Source organism: Hyla sarda, chromosome 1, assembly GCF_029499605.1.
Source record: "Hyla sarda isolate aHylSar1 chromosome 1, aHylSar1.hap1, whole genome shotgun sequence".
NCBI lineage: Eukaryota > Metazoa > Chordata > Amphibia > Anura > Hylidae > Hyla > Hyla sarda.
Genome location: NC_079189.1, coordinates 581,939,707 through 581,952,467, shown reverse-complemented (window position 1 = coordinate 581,952,467; position 12,761 = coordinate 581,939,707). Strand labels below are relative to the sequence as shown.

The 12,761-nt window shown below is 42.8% G+C and overlaps 1 protein-coding gene across 8 annotated transcripts in view; it reads left to right on the top strand.

The window, feature by feature from the left end:
- DCC (DCC netrin 1 receptor) overlaps positions 1-12,761 on the top strand; it is a 533,618-nt gene that overhangs the window by 229,487 nt on the left and 291,370 nt on the right. For all 8 annotated transcript variants that reach the window (XM_056545057.1, XM_056545065.1, XM_056545088.1 and 5 more), the window contains exon 6: positions 8,964-9,118. In XM_056545057.1, the coding sequence (XP_056401032.1) occupies positions 8,964-9,118 (155 nt within the window). The remainder of the gene's footprint in view (positions 1-8,963; positions 9,119-12,761) is intronic.

The following is a 12,761-nucleotide window of genomic DNA, read 5'->3' as shown; positions in this document are numbered from 1 at the left end:
GTTCCGAACACTGTGTGCGGGCTTCCGTGTTCACGCCCGCCCCCTCGTGACATCACACCCCTTCATGTGACGTCACGTCCCGACCCCTCAATGCAAGTCTATGGGAGGGGGCGTGATGGCAGTCATGCCCCCTTCCCATAGACTTTCATTGAGGGGGCAGGAAGTGACGTCACAAGGGGGCGGGAGTGAACGCAGAAGCCCACACACAGCATTCAGAACTCAATGTTCCGGACACTGGGGAGCGGAGTAACCCTTTAATGTATACCGCCCCCTTTAAAAAAATAAATAAATGGAATATGGAAGAACAGAATTTTACTATCTGACCAAAGACGCTCAGTGAACTTGTTTCTTCCTTGCTCCCAAACTTCTGATAAATATTTATTATCTTTTTTACCACTTTTCTTGGATGTCAACTCAATTTGTTTTCTCTTAGCAATAACGAAAATGAAAAAAGAAAGAATGAGCAGAGACGGAGTGATGTGATGAGATGGTGCCCTTGAGATGAAGATCTCAGAGTACGCCAAGGCAACAAATCAACTAAATTCTACAAACTTCTCTACCTGATGGCTATGATTGAATAATACCTTCAGCCCGGTGCAGATTTTTTCTGTCCCTTGACGGAGGTGCCATCACTTAGCAGACAACCGCTCACGTTTCCGGCATGTGTATGTAGGCGAAGAACTACTGGTACATTGACAGAAAAAAATATCCTAAAAGTAGATGCCCTAATGACTATATGCCCTATTGGGGCATATGGATATTATATAGGGAGTCTACCTTGCACCCCAAAAATACTATGAAATAGACTCCAACCTTTTTGTACTGTATTGTGTAATGTCCAAAGGGGGGAAAATTACAGGGGATGTCCTAACTGGCAACCCCTGCCCATATGCCTTAGAGCACATAAGGGTTTTCTACTCAAGTACTTCCTAAGGTGCCACTATGTATAATTTGTCCAATCTTTCGAGTGCATGCTGTTTATTACTATATTTAATAGGCTTTTAGTGAGTGACCACCGTACTTAGAAGGGGCAGAGATTACATTCGTCTTAGTGCCTGTTGGAGCCCAATGGATCCTCTATTACATAAGATTATCCTAATATTTTATAAAAATTTTCGGGAACTCTAATCTAATTCTTACATGTTGACCCAAGAGTTTCATGTCTCCTGTGGCCAAAAAGCTGAACTGACCACAGGGTCCTGTGGGGGACTTTGTTGGGAGAATTCCTATACATTTTTGGTTCTTCTTTGTTCTTTTTATTTAAAAAAAAGCACTTTATGTTAAAGGTTTATTTATTTATTTATATTTTTTGTGGGGGGAGGGGGGTATTACAGTCCCCCCACTCTTTCCTTTACCCTTTCATAAATTTAATTAAGGACCCCAGTTTCTTATGATACAAAATCAACATGTGACTAGGTGATCGTATGGATCCGCTTGGCCCATTGCCACAACCTCCCCCCTCTCCCCCAGATTCCCATACATTATAAAACACAGACACTGGCTGTGATAAAAAAAGAAAAAGCCACAGCGGACCCATTTATTTAATTACAAACCATAGCAATAAAATATGGCAACATAAATAGCCATATAGCCCCCCCCATAACCTTTAACTGTGCGAATACAAAAAATACAAAGTTGACTTAAAGGGGTATTCCAGGATTTTTTTTTATTTGGCTATGCTACAGGGGCTGTAAAGTTAGTGTAGTTCATAACATAGTATCTGTACCTGTGTGTGACGGTTTTCTCACAATACTTCTGTGATTTTCACCCCAATGTTTATATTTAACAGCATACACAATTACAGTTGTCTCAGAATTTTCCCAGCTTACAATGCTGATGACAGGGATCCTGTCTGCTTCAATGGGTGGAGGTATCGCTTGGTGGGAGAGAGATCAGTCTGCAACTAATGCAGCAGCTGTTGGCACCCTGATTGAAAACCACAGGTCTTTTGAATGAATGCAGCTCATTTATGTTTCAATGGGTGGGGTGTCTGATGTGTGGGAGGGAGGAAAATGGAATTATGGGATTTTTTGTCAAAAAAAGAAAACTGAAACAGGAAATATCAGTTCACAAAAATCTAGCCCCGGTGTTATGGCAATCTCACAACATAGCCATTTATCCCCAAGACAAGCGCAGATCCTTCCTAAGCATGTCCATTACTGCCTGCCAGGTACGTACTAAAATCACCTTATGGTGGATAACCCCTTTAACCCTGAGATAATTGTTAGGAGGAGGAATTGAAGGCAGCTCCTTTTCTGTCCTGTCTCCTACTGTAGCCTTGGTTGCCCCTCCCCTGAACCAAGGGCACCACCTTCGGAGACTCCATTATCCCTTCTCCACCAGTATGCACCAGACCAGCTGGGTACTAGCCCAGCTCCCTCACATCCAATATAACCGTGTCGCTGCTCACCGTTCTCCTAGAGTGCCTCCAAGAACCCCTCCAATCCCTGCCGCTGTGACCACACAATTCCCCCCCCCCCCCCAGCACATAACAAAACTGGGCAGACGGGAACTTCTTCCAATGTGTGCTGGCCCCGACTAGTTCCTCCCCTTCCTGTATCCCCATTTATAGGCTCCCAAGACCACCCTTTCCCACCTATTAACCCCTAAGCTCCCTCCCACTTCTCATACCCCCTCCCCTCCCATAATGTGCACTTCGGGGGCTTCCTCTATTGCAACTTGCTAGCAAAAACCCTTGACAGACTGCAAGGACCATCACAACCACTGGGCGGCCTCATATAAATGCATATAGCATAGACAACTCTTGATAGAGTATATGTACATGGCGGTGCACCTTTATCCCTCTGTACCCCCAACAATAAAGTATTGAGCCCCATCCAGATAGACTGTAAGTGTTTAAGTCCCAGAAAACCATATTAAAATGTTTCTGTAAAGATCTGGCAGCTGCCTCTCGTGACAAAATTTGTGGTCTCCTTTACATAAAACAGGGTTTCCCAACCAGAAGATAGGTATCAACCAAGGTGCCTCAAGGTGTTGCAAAAGAAAATAAGTATTAAGGCTAGGTTCAGACTGCAGAATCTCCGGGCAGAAAATTTCCGCCCGAAGATTCCGAGTGCGGCCAGCGCTGACTGAATCAGTCGGCGCTAGGACCGCGCGGACACTGCAGTCTCCAATAGTCTGCAATGTGTTCCGCGCGGATTTCCGCCTGAAGAAAGAGCAACCCCTTTCTTCAGGCGGAAATTTCCAAGCGGATTTTCCGTTCACAAATTCCGCTTCACAAATTCCGAAGTGTGAATTTGTGAACGGAAACCCATTCACTACACTATGCATTTTAGCAAGCGGAATTTCCGCCTGCAATTTCAAAGAGGAATTGCAGTCGGAAATTCCGTAGTCTGAACCTAGCCTTACAAGGGTTTGTTGTTCCTAGCGTGTAAAAGGGCCTTCATCTATACCCAGTGCTTATGGCTATCACACCAAGGCTTCATTCAGACCTGCATCTTGCAGTAGGAGACTGCAGCTCAACCTGCATAAGTTTTACCTTTCTATGCATTTCTTCACCCATTGTTACAATTATTCAGCATTTTATTCCACTTAGTAAAGTATTTCAGGAATATTTCCCTACCAAAAGCCTAGATAAGTCAATGTGTGCATACTGTAGGTATACTGTATACTGTGAATACTGTAGGTATTGTAAATGAACTACTTTGCTGACACAAAGTTTCAGACTTTTGTCTTATTACTAAAGCAGTGTTTCCCAACCAGTGTGCCTCCAGCTGTTGCAAAACTACAACACTCAGCAAGCCCCGACAGCCAAAGGCTGTCCAGGCTTGCTGGGTGTTGTAGTTTTGAAACAGCTGGAGGCACCCTGGTTGGAAAACACGGACATAGAATAAGTAGAACTCAATGGAGTCTCCCTCCAATTTCCTGAGGCCGAGACCGATCTAGACTGTTATAAATAACCGTATATATATATTTCCCCAAAGAAGCGGCGAGAGCGTCCGCACTTGGCTCCGTGTCAGCTTGATGTGACAAAGTAAATTATAATGCTAATTCTTGTTGTCCTGTAGTGGTTTAATATATCGCTCCTGTTTTCCAGTGCATCCAGAAGAGAGTAAACCAATTATGTTCCATTATGATAATGTTACAGACTGGAACCTTGGAGTCACAGTCGTTTTGGGTATAAAAGTTATCTTGGTTAAGAATCAAGCTCCGCATAAAATGCAAACGTGTTCCGTAAAGTCCAGGTCCCCTTACTTAGGCTTAAATGAAATACTTAAATAAAAGTAAAAACATAAGAAATATCTCTGTATTGAGCACAACCCATCTACATGATATTTTTTTATTTTTTATTTTGGCATCACACCATACTACTCTTGTGGAGGGGGGGGGGGGGTAAGGCACTGTCCTTCTCTTCTTGTGGAGGGGGAGGTAAGGCGCTGTCACACTCTTATTGTGGAGGGGAGATAAGGCGCTGTCATACTCTTCTTGTGGAGGGGGAGGTAAGGCGCTGTCATACTACTCTTGTGGAGGGGGAGGTAAGGCGCTGTCATACTCTTCTTGTGGAGGGGGAGGTAAGGCGCTGTCATACTACTCTTGTGGAGGGGGAGGTAAGGCGCTGTCATACTCTTCTTGTGGAGGGAGAGGTAAGGCGCTGTCATACTACTCTTGTGGAGGGGGAGGTAAGGCGCTGTCATACTCTTCTTGTGGAGGGGAGGTAAGGCGCTGTCATACTCTTCTTGTGGAGGGGGAGGTAAGGCGCTGTCATACTCTTCTTGTGGAGGGGGAGGTAAGGTGCTGTCATACTCTTCTTGTGGAGGGGAGATAAGGTGCTGTCATACTCCTCTTGTGGAGGGGGAGGTAAGGCGCTGTCATACTCTTCTTGTGGAGGATGAGGTAAGGCGCTGTCATACTCTTCTTGTGGAGACGAGGTAAGGCGCTGTCATACTCTTCTTATGGAGGGGAAGGTAAGAAGGTAAGGTAATGTCATACTTCTCTTGTGGAGGGGGAGGTAAGACGCTGTCATACTCTTCTTATGGAGGGGAAGGTAAGGGGATGTCATACTCCTCTTTTGTAAGGGGAAGGTAAAGCGCTGTCATTCTCCTCTTGTGGAGGGGGAGGTAAGGTGCTATCATTCTCCTCTTGTGGCAGGGGGAGGTACGGTGCTGTCATACTCCTCTTGGGGAGGGGAGATAAGGCGCTGTCATACTCCTCTTGTGGAGGGGGAGTTAAGGCACTGTCATACTTCGCTTGTTGAGGGGGAAGTAAAGCTCTGTAATACTCCTCTTGTAGAGGGAGAGGTAAGGCGCTGTCATAATCACAGGTGCTGTACTCAGGTGCTGTACTCAGAGGTGTAACTTTTGGCTTCTAGGCCGCAATGCAAAATCTGTAACGGGGCCAATGTTTGCCATCTGCCATTCATACTACTAGTGTCTTCTTATGAGGCCTTTTGGCCCTCTTAGTCAAATGGCCCCGGAGCACCTTAGGGCCCACTCAGTCACAGGGCCCAGATGTGACCGCTACCTCTGCACCCTCAATAGTAACGACCCTGGCCTAGCCTGTCAGGCATCTGATCAGCACTTCTGCAACGCAATCCCGGGGTTGCCGATTGGTTACCTTGGCAAACCGAGGCTTTTAGAAGGCCTCTATGCTTGCCATGACAGTTCTGCTTCTACAGTCTGCCTCAGGCAGACTGACTTAGAAGATTGCTGATTTGACCGTTCACTGCCATACGGTAGTATAATGTACTGTATAAAGTAGTATAGCAGTGAACTGTAAGGGCCCGTCCACACTGCTGAATCTCCGCCTGGAGAAATTCTGGGTGGAGAGTCTGGCTGCAGCAGTAACCACAATAGGACCGCACAAAGGCAGTGGCTTCCTCTCCTGTTCCCATTTACAACACAAGCATGCTCAGCTGAGCCAAGTGTGCACATGTATGGGGGAATTAGATGAATAGTGGTTGGCTGAAGGGGTGTTTAGCCAACAGTTAAGGAAGGTGTATGGATTCAGTCTTTAAACTGTATTTTGGCCAATATTTTTATTTTAGTAAAAAATGTTGTAATCTTTTTATGTCACAATCTTAAAGTATGAAGGTCCTTCTGAGTTGCGACTTATTATTTGGTGCGTTCTGTTCTCCTGACAATGTGTGAATTGGAACACGAGCCAATCACATCAAGAATGTAATAGGTTTATTACTGGATGACAAGAATATTAACATTTTAATTTGTGTTTGTGTTTTGTCTGATCCCGCTCCTAATCTTTCACACTCTTGTCTTATGGAATCGTGCGCTCAATAATATTTCAGCAGCATTTGTACAATAAAAATACAATTAAGACATAATTTTTGGAGTAAGCACAGACGTTCTAGGGATTCCTGATATTCTGTAAAAAAAAAAAAAAAAAAAAGAAAAAAGAGGGCCACTCCGGTCTGTGACTGGTTTTCAAGCTCATCCTTATTTAAGAGGCTGAGATGCAATACCAGGCCCAGCCTTTGGACCACAGTGGTGCTGTTACTGGAAAAAAAAGAGACCCTATTGGATAGTGTGTACACAGTAGTAAGGTAATAGTGATTGATGTCAACAAGCTGCATATGGTAAACCTATTCCTGAGGGATTTCATGCATTAGAAATCAGGCAATAAAAGACTTCTTTCCAGCATTTCAAGGCTTCGTGTAGGAATTATACAGTCTTTTATTAATGTAGATACGCACCTCTGCTTAGAGGAGGGGAGGGGGTCTGGGTTTCCAGGCAGAGATAATGAGGGGCTTATCTGTACATAATTCAGAGGATGCACACAATGCATCACATCTATGGAGGGGAGAGAAGCTTTCATTTGTAGCTATTTTTTTTACAGTTTTTAGCCTTGACTTTTAGGGGATTTTTGGGACCTTTTACATTGGTTACATTATTTTGTTATACAGGTATATTTTCTATGTTCTGACTTTCTATTCTTACGTATTTCCTTCTCTTTGTTTCCACATTTCTATCTATTAAAATCCTCCTTCCTTTTCCTTCCCTTCTTCTATTTGATCTCTTCCTCCACTCATTTCCATCCCTGTTCTTCATCTTTCTTATTTCACTATATTCCTCTTCACTGACTTTTCCCTCCCTTACTTCTTGCTTCATTCTCTTCATTTACACTACTTTTCCCTTTGATTTCCTCTTCTCATTCCTTACCTTCCCATCCCTCCTCACACATCTCCATGCTCTCCTCCCCCACCCCATACTTGTACACCCTTTCCTACCCCAATCCCTTTCTCTTTCCCTGTCCTTCCCATCCCTCCTCACACGTCTCCATGCTCTCCTCTTCCATCTCCTCCATACTTGTACACCCTTTCCTACCCCAATCCCTTTCTCTTTCCCTGTTTTTCCCATCCCTCCTCACACATCTCCATGCTCTCCTCTTCCCCCTCCTCCATACTTGTACACCCTTTCCTACCCCAATCCCTTTCTCTTTCCCTGTTTTTCCCATCCCTCCTCACACATCCCCATGCTCTCCTCTTCCCCCTCCTCCATACTTGTACACCCTTTCCTACCCTAATCCCTTTCTCTTTCCCTGTTTTTCCCATCCCACCTCATACATCCCCATGCTCTCCTCTCCCCCCCATACTTGTACACCCTTTCCTACCCCCAATCCCTTTCTCTTTCCCTGTCCTTCACATCCCTCCTCATACATCTCCATGCTCTCCTCCCCCCCATACTTGTACACCCTTTCCTACCCACAATCCCTTTCTCTTTCCCCGTTTTTCCCATCCCTCCTCATACATCTCCATGCTCTCCTCTTCCAGCTCCTCCATACTTGTACACCCTTTCCTACCCACAATCCCTTTCTCTTTCCCCGTATTTCCCATCCCTCCTAATACATCCCCATGCTCTCCTCCCCCCCATACTTGTACACCCTTTCCTACCCCCAATCCCTTTCTCTTTCCCTGTCCTTCACATCCCTCCTCGCACATCTCCATGCTCTCCTCCCCCCCATACTTGTACACCCTTTCCTACTCCCAATCCCTTTCTCTTTCCCTGTCATTCCCATCCCTCCTCACACGTCTCCATGCTCTCCTCTTCCCTCTCCTCCATACACCCTTTCCTACCCTTGTTCCCTATCCCTGTTCTTCTCATCCCTCCTCATAGATCTCCATGCTCTTCCCTCTCCTCCATACACCCTTTCCTACCCTTGTTCCCTCTCCTTGTTCTTCTCATCCCTCCTCATATATCTCCATGCTTCCCTCCCTCCCTGCTTTATTTCCAATCAATACAGTAAAGATCTAATGATACCAAGTCTCCTTTCTCCCATTAATTCCATTTAACTATGAGCATTAAAATCTGAAAGGTCTTTATCCTAATGAGAATGATCACATGATCTATAACACATTCAGTACGAAGAGAGCGCTGGTTATGGTGCCCAGTGAAGTCTTCCTCCTCCTCCATGTTGTTATACAGGAGAATATTATTATTCTCAGATTGTGATGATAAGATTAACACTGACTCCTGGATATTAGTGAATAAAATGGCGAATAATGTACTGTAAGGCTATAGGGCTACACCACGACTACAGGCAACTTTAGAACAGCTTTCATGCAACTTTGACACTAAGATGATCCTCAGGGGAGGAGCCAGGCACAATAATAGAGCACAGAAAAGACAACTCTATTTGGAGGTGACTTGTGGGTCAATCTTTTGCTATAAGGCTTGATTCCTTATGGAATGTATGACAAATCTTATTGACAAAATGTCCTGTGTGTACAATGGTAACAAAGATACAATGCATAATTAGTGGATGTGTACAGATAGTCTGAAAAATGATCTCTTCTCTTGAGTGCAAGACATAATAGTCAGGCGCCAAATTCATCCTACAGTTATAAATAAGGAAGGTCAGTGATATCGATGTAATGGAGACATGTCATAAAACACAACTTCACATAGCCATGCATGGTTTTATATGATGTTTACATTTATTATAGTTTATAAAGACTTTTATAACTTTTTTGTTTCCCTTTTAATTTGCAGTGCCCCCACGGTTCTTCAATCACCCAGCCAATCTCTATGCCTATGAAAGTATGGACATTGAGTTTGAATGTGCTGTAACCGGGAAGCCTCCCCCTACAGTGAAATGGACCAAGAATGGAGAGGTGGTCATCCCTAGTGACTACTTTCAGATAGTGGTAAGTCATTCGTGTAAGAATTTTATAAAGGGGTTGTACAGTTTACAAATGCATGACTTCTTTTTAAATGGAACAGAACCCTACATGTTTTTTAAGCATATTTAAAAAAAAAATGTTGGTGATACTTTCTATACTTTTCCATTTTGCTATCTATATATAACATAATCCTCAAATCTTGCATTTAGCAGTTTCCATTCTGCCCACTAGGACTAAAACTTAAAGACTTTTGGTTCTGTACAGATCATTTCCCAGCAGTCGCCTTCTAATCAACACAGGCAGGATAACAGCGAAGGGTGACACAAGTGTATAGATAACAGATTTACACACAATAGCTGTTGCTCACAGATCAGCTTTCCCTTCCTCTAGAATCACCTTTGCAAAGGTCACAGAGCACGCTGAAATTTGTTTTCCATTCATATCAATGGGACAGCTTCTGTCATTTGTTTCCTATTACCATGCGGTTTGCCGTAAAGTGTATCTTGAAAACAGCTCAGACAAGATGGCAGCCCCCATCATAATGCAAAAGAAAATAAATAAATAAAAAATTAAATCAGAAAATAGAAAGCTTTAAAAAAAAAAAAAAAAAAAAACTAAACAAAAAAACATGTTTAATTATCTGTGATCGGAAAAAAAATCTAGGTGATACATTTCCTTTAAATCGTGCCTTGGCACCACTCAACAAAGTACTTAGAAATACCCTAAAAAACTGGTGCCAGAAAATTATGCAGAATTGTAAATTTAAAAAATCTTAATCCTTCCAGTACTTATCAGCTGCTGTATGCTCCAGAGGAAGTTTTGTAGTTCTTTCCAGTCTGAACACAGTGCTCTCTGCTGACACCTCTGTGCATGTCAAGAACTGTCCAGAGCAGGAGAGGTTTGCTATAGGGATTTTCTTGTACTTTGGACAGTTTCTGACATGGACAGAGGTGTCAACAGAGAGAACTGTAGTCAGATTGGAAAGAACTACACAATACTATCTCTGGAGCATACAGCAGCTGATAAGTACTGGAAGGGTTAAGATTTTAAATAGTAGTAATTTATAAATCTGTTTAACTTTCTGGCATCAGTTGATTTAAAAACCGATTTCCCCCCGGAGTACCACTTTAATGTAAGAAGCTCTTGAAGTATGGAAAAAAAGTCAATGTTAGTTTACCTGAAGGTCTATGGCATTATAAGAGTTAATTGCCCACAGACTAACAGGAACACAGACTAAATCCCTTCAACCCCTATAACCAAATGTTGATTTTCTTTTCATCGGCTCATCACAATTTTGGGCGTTTGATTTTGATGTGATGGTTTCTGGCCCCGATGCCGATACAGCGCGGCTGTCAGTAACTTCTCCTGTGTGGAATATGCTATATACTTACCCTGCTTGGCGAGGGTTCAGATGTGATCACATGCCATGCATTTGTATCTATCATTAAAGGGATCGCCCACCGGCAAAACAATCTCGTTTAAACTTTTTCCCCAGTGATGATTCCCACAGGTGCCGCGCACAAAGAGGACGAACGCTCCGGCAATGAGGAGCTGATAGGTTCATGCTGTACATCGCCCCCAGACACAACACTCATCCAAGATGCAACAGGGATGAAAGAAAAGCATTGTTAAAACGGCTACTTGGTGTCTGCAGCTCAGATCATTGCTCTTAAAGACCAGTCCTGCAGGGAAACCAATGTAGTATACATTACTGCTCCATTAAAGGGTGTGAATACTTTTTAATAAAGTAACTCCTTAAAGGGGTACTCCCCTGGAAAAAAAAAATTTTTTAATAATCTGGTGCCAGAAAGTTAAACAGATTTGTAAATTACTTCTATTTAAAAATCTTAATCCTTTAAGTACTTATCAGCTGCTGTATGTTCCATAGGAAGTTTTATTTTATTTTTTTTCCCTTTCTGTCTGACCACAGTGCTCTCTGCTGACACTTCTGTCCATTTTAGGAACTGTCCAAAGCAGGAGAAGTTTGCTGTGGGGATTTTCTCCTACACTGGACAGTTCCTAAAATGGACAGAGGTGTCAGCAGAGATCACCGTGGTCAGACAGAAAGGAAATTCAAACAGAAAAGACTTCCTGTGGAACATATAGCAGCTGATAAGTACTGGAAGGATTAAGATTTTTAAATAGAAGTAATTTTCAAATCTGTTTAACTTTCTGGCACCAGTTAAATTAAAAAAGAATGCTTTCCAGTGGAGTACCCCCTTAAAGGGGTACTCCGGTGGAAAACGTTATTTATTTATTTTTTAATCAACTGGTGCCAGAAAGTTAAACAGATTTGTAAATTACTTCTATTAAAAAATCTTAATCCTTCCAGTATTTATTAGCTGCTGAATACTACATAGGAATTTTTTTTTCTTTTTTGAACACAGAGCTCTCTGCTGACATCATGACCACAGTGCTCTCTGCTGACATCTCTATCCATTTTAAGAACTGTCCAGAGTAGGAGAAAATCCCCATGGCAAACATATGCTGCTCTGGACAGTTCCTAAAATGGACCAAAGTCCAGAATTGCGTATTTTTGTTCACTTTGCATGCCCAAAGAAATGTATAAGAAGCGATTAAATAGTCTCATCAAAACATAAATGGGATGGATGAATCTACAGATCGCAGCGCAAAAAAATAAGCCCTCGTACAGCCCCGTATATGGAAAAATTATGGGGGTCAGCAGAGGAGAATTTAAAAATGTTAATATTCATACAAGTTTTATTTTTTTTTAAAGAAGTAAAACAAAATAAAACCTATATAATTTGGGTATCGTTGTAACCGTATGGCCCAACCGAATAAAGATAAGGTGTCATTTTTACAGAAAACTGTACTGGGTAGATGCGGACGCCCCCAAAATTTACAAAATTATGTGTTTTTTTTATTTTTATTTTGACCCACAAATTATTTTGGGTCCGAGGAGAGAGGTTTATATACATTAGTATCAGGGAGTTGCCTTTCCGCTTCTTCCCGATAATAGTGTCTAGACATAACCACCGTACTATCTACTTTATCCACCCTCTGTATTATAAGATCATTTTGTAATCTTAGCCACTTAAGAGCTCTCAGCTCCATTTGAGTGAGTGTGTGTGAGGGGGGGGGGGGGGGAGTATGCGTCCGTAGAATTCATGGAACAAATAACATGAATATGCTTTTAACTTATACCTTTGGGGATACGAAACGTCCTGGATGCCCTTGCAACAGTGGAACAAGAAGATATTAATAGTTACTAGTTTTGTTATATTGTACATTACTGTTACCTATCCCATAGAGTAAAATTGTACACTGTCTCTACATTTCTTCATTGGCTCCTCTGCACCAGATACCAGGGTTCCTCCAGCTGTTGCAAAACTACAGCCCCCAGCATGCCCGGACAGCCGGAGGCTGTCCGGGCATGCTGGGAGTTGTAGTTTTGCAACAGTTAGAAACACCCTGGTTGGGACACTGCCCTAGTGAGTAGGTCAAAAACCTTTCATTCCTAAGGCCTATACACCAAGGAGCACCATCAACTTCCTAGGAGCATATGGCGTTAACTCACAGACTCCTGCAAAATAACTACTACCGGTGAACCTCCACTTCTACTCAAGGGATATATACTATTCTTTCTGTCTCCAAGATTGAGAGGATAAGTATTACAAGGGCCTATTTGTTTCTCCTGGAATGTTCT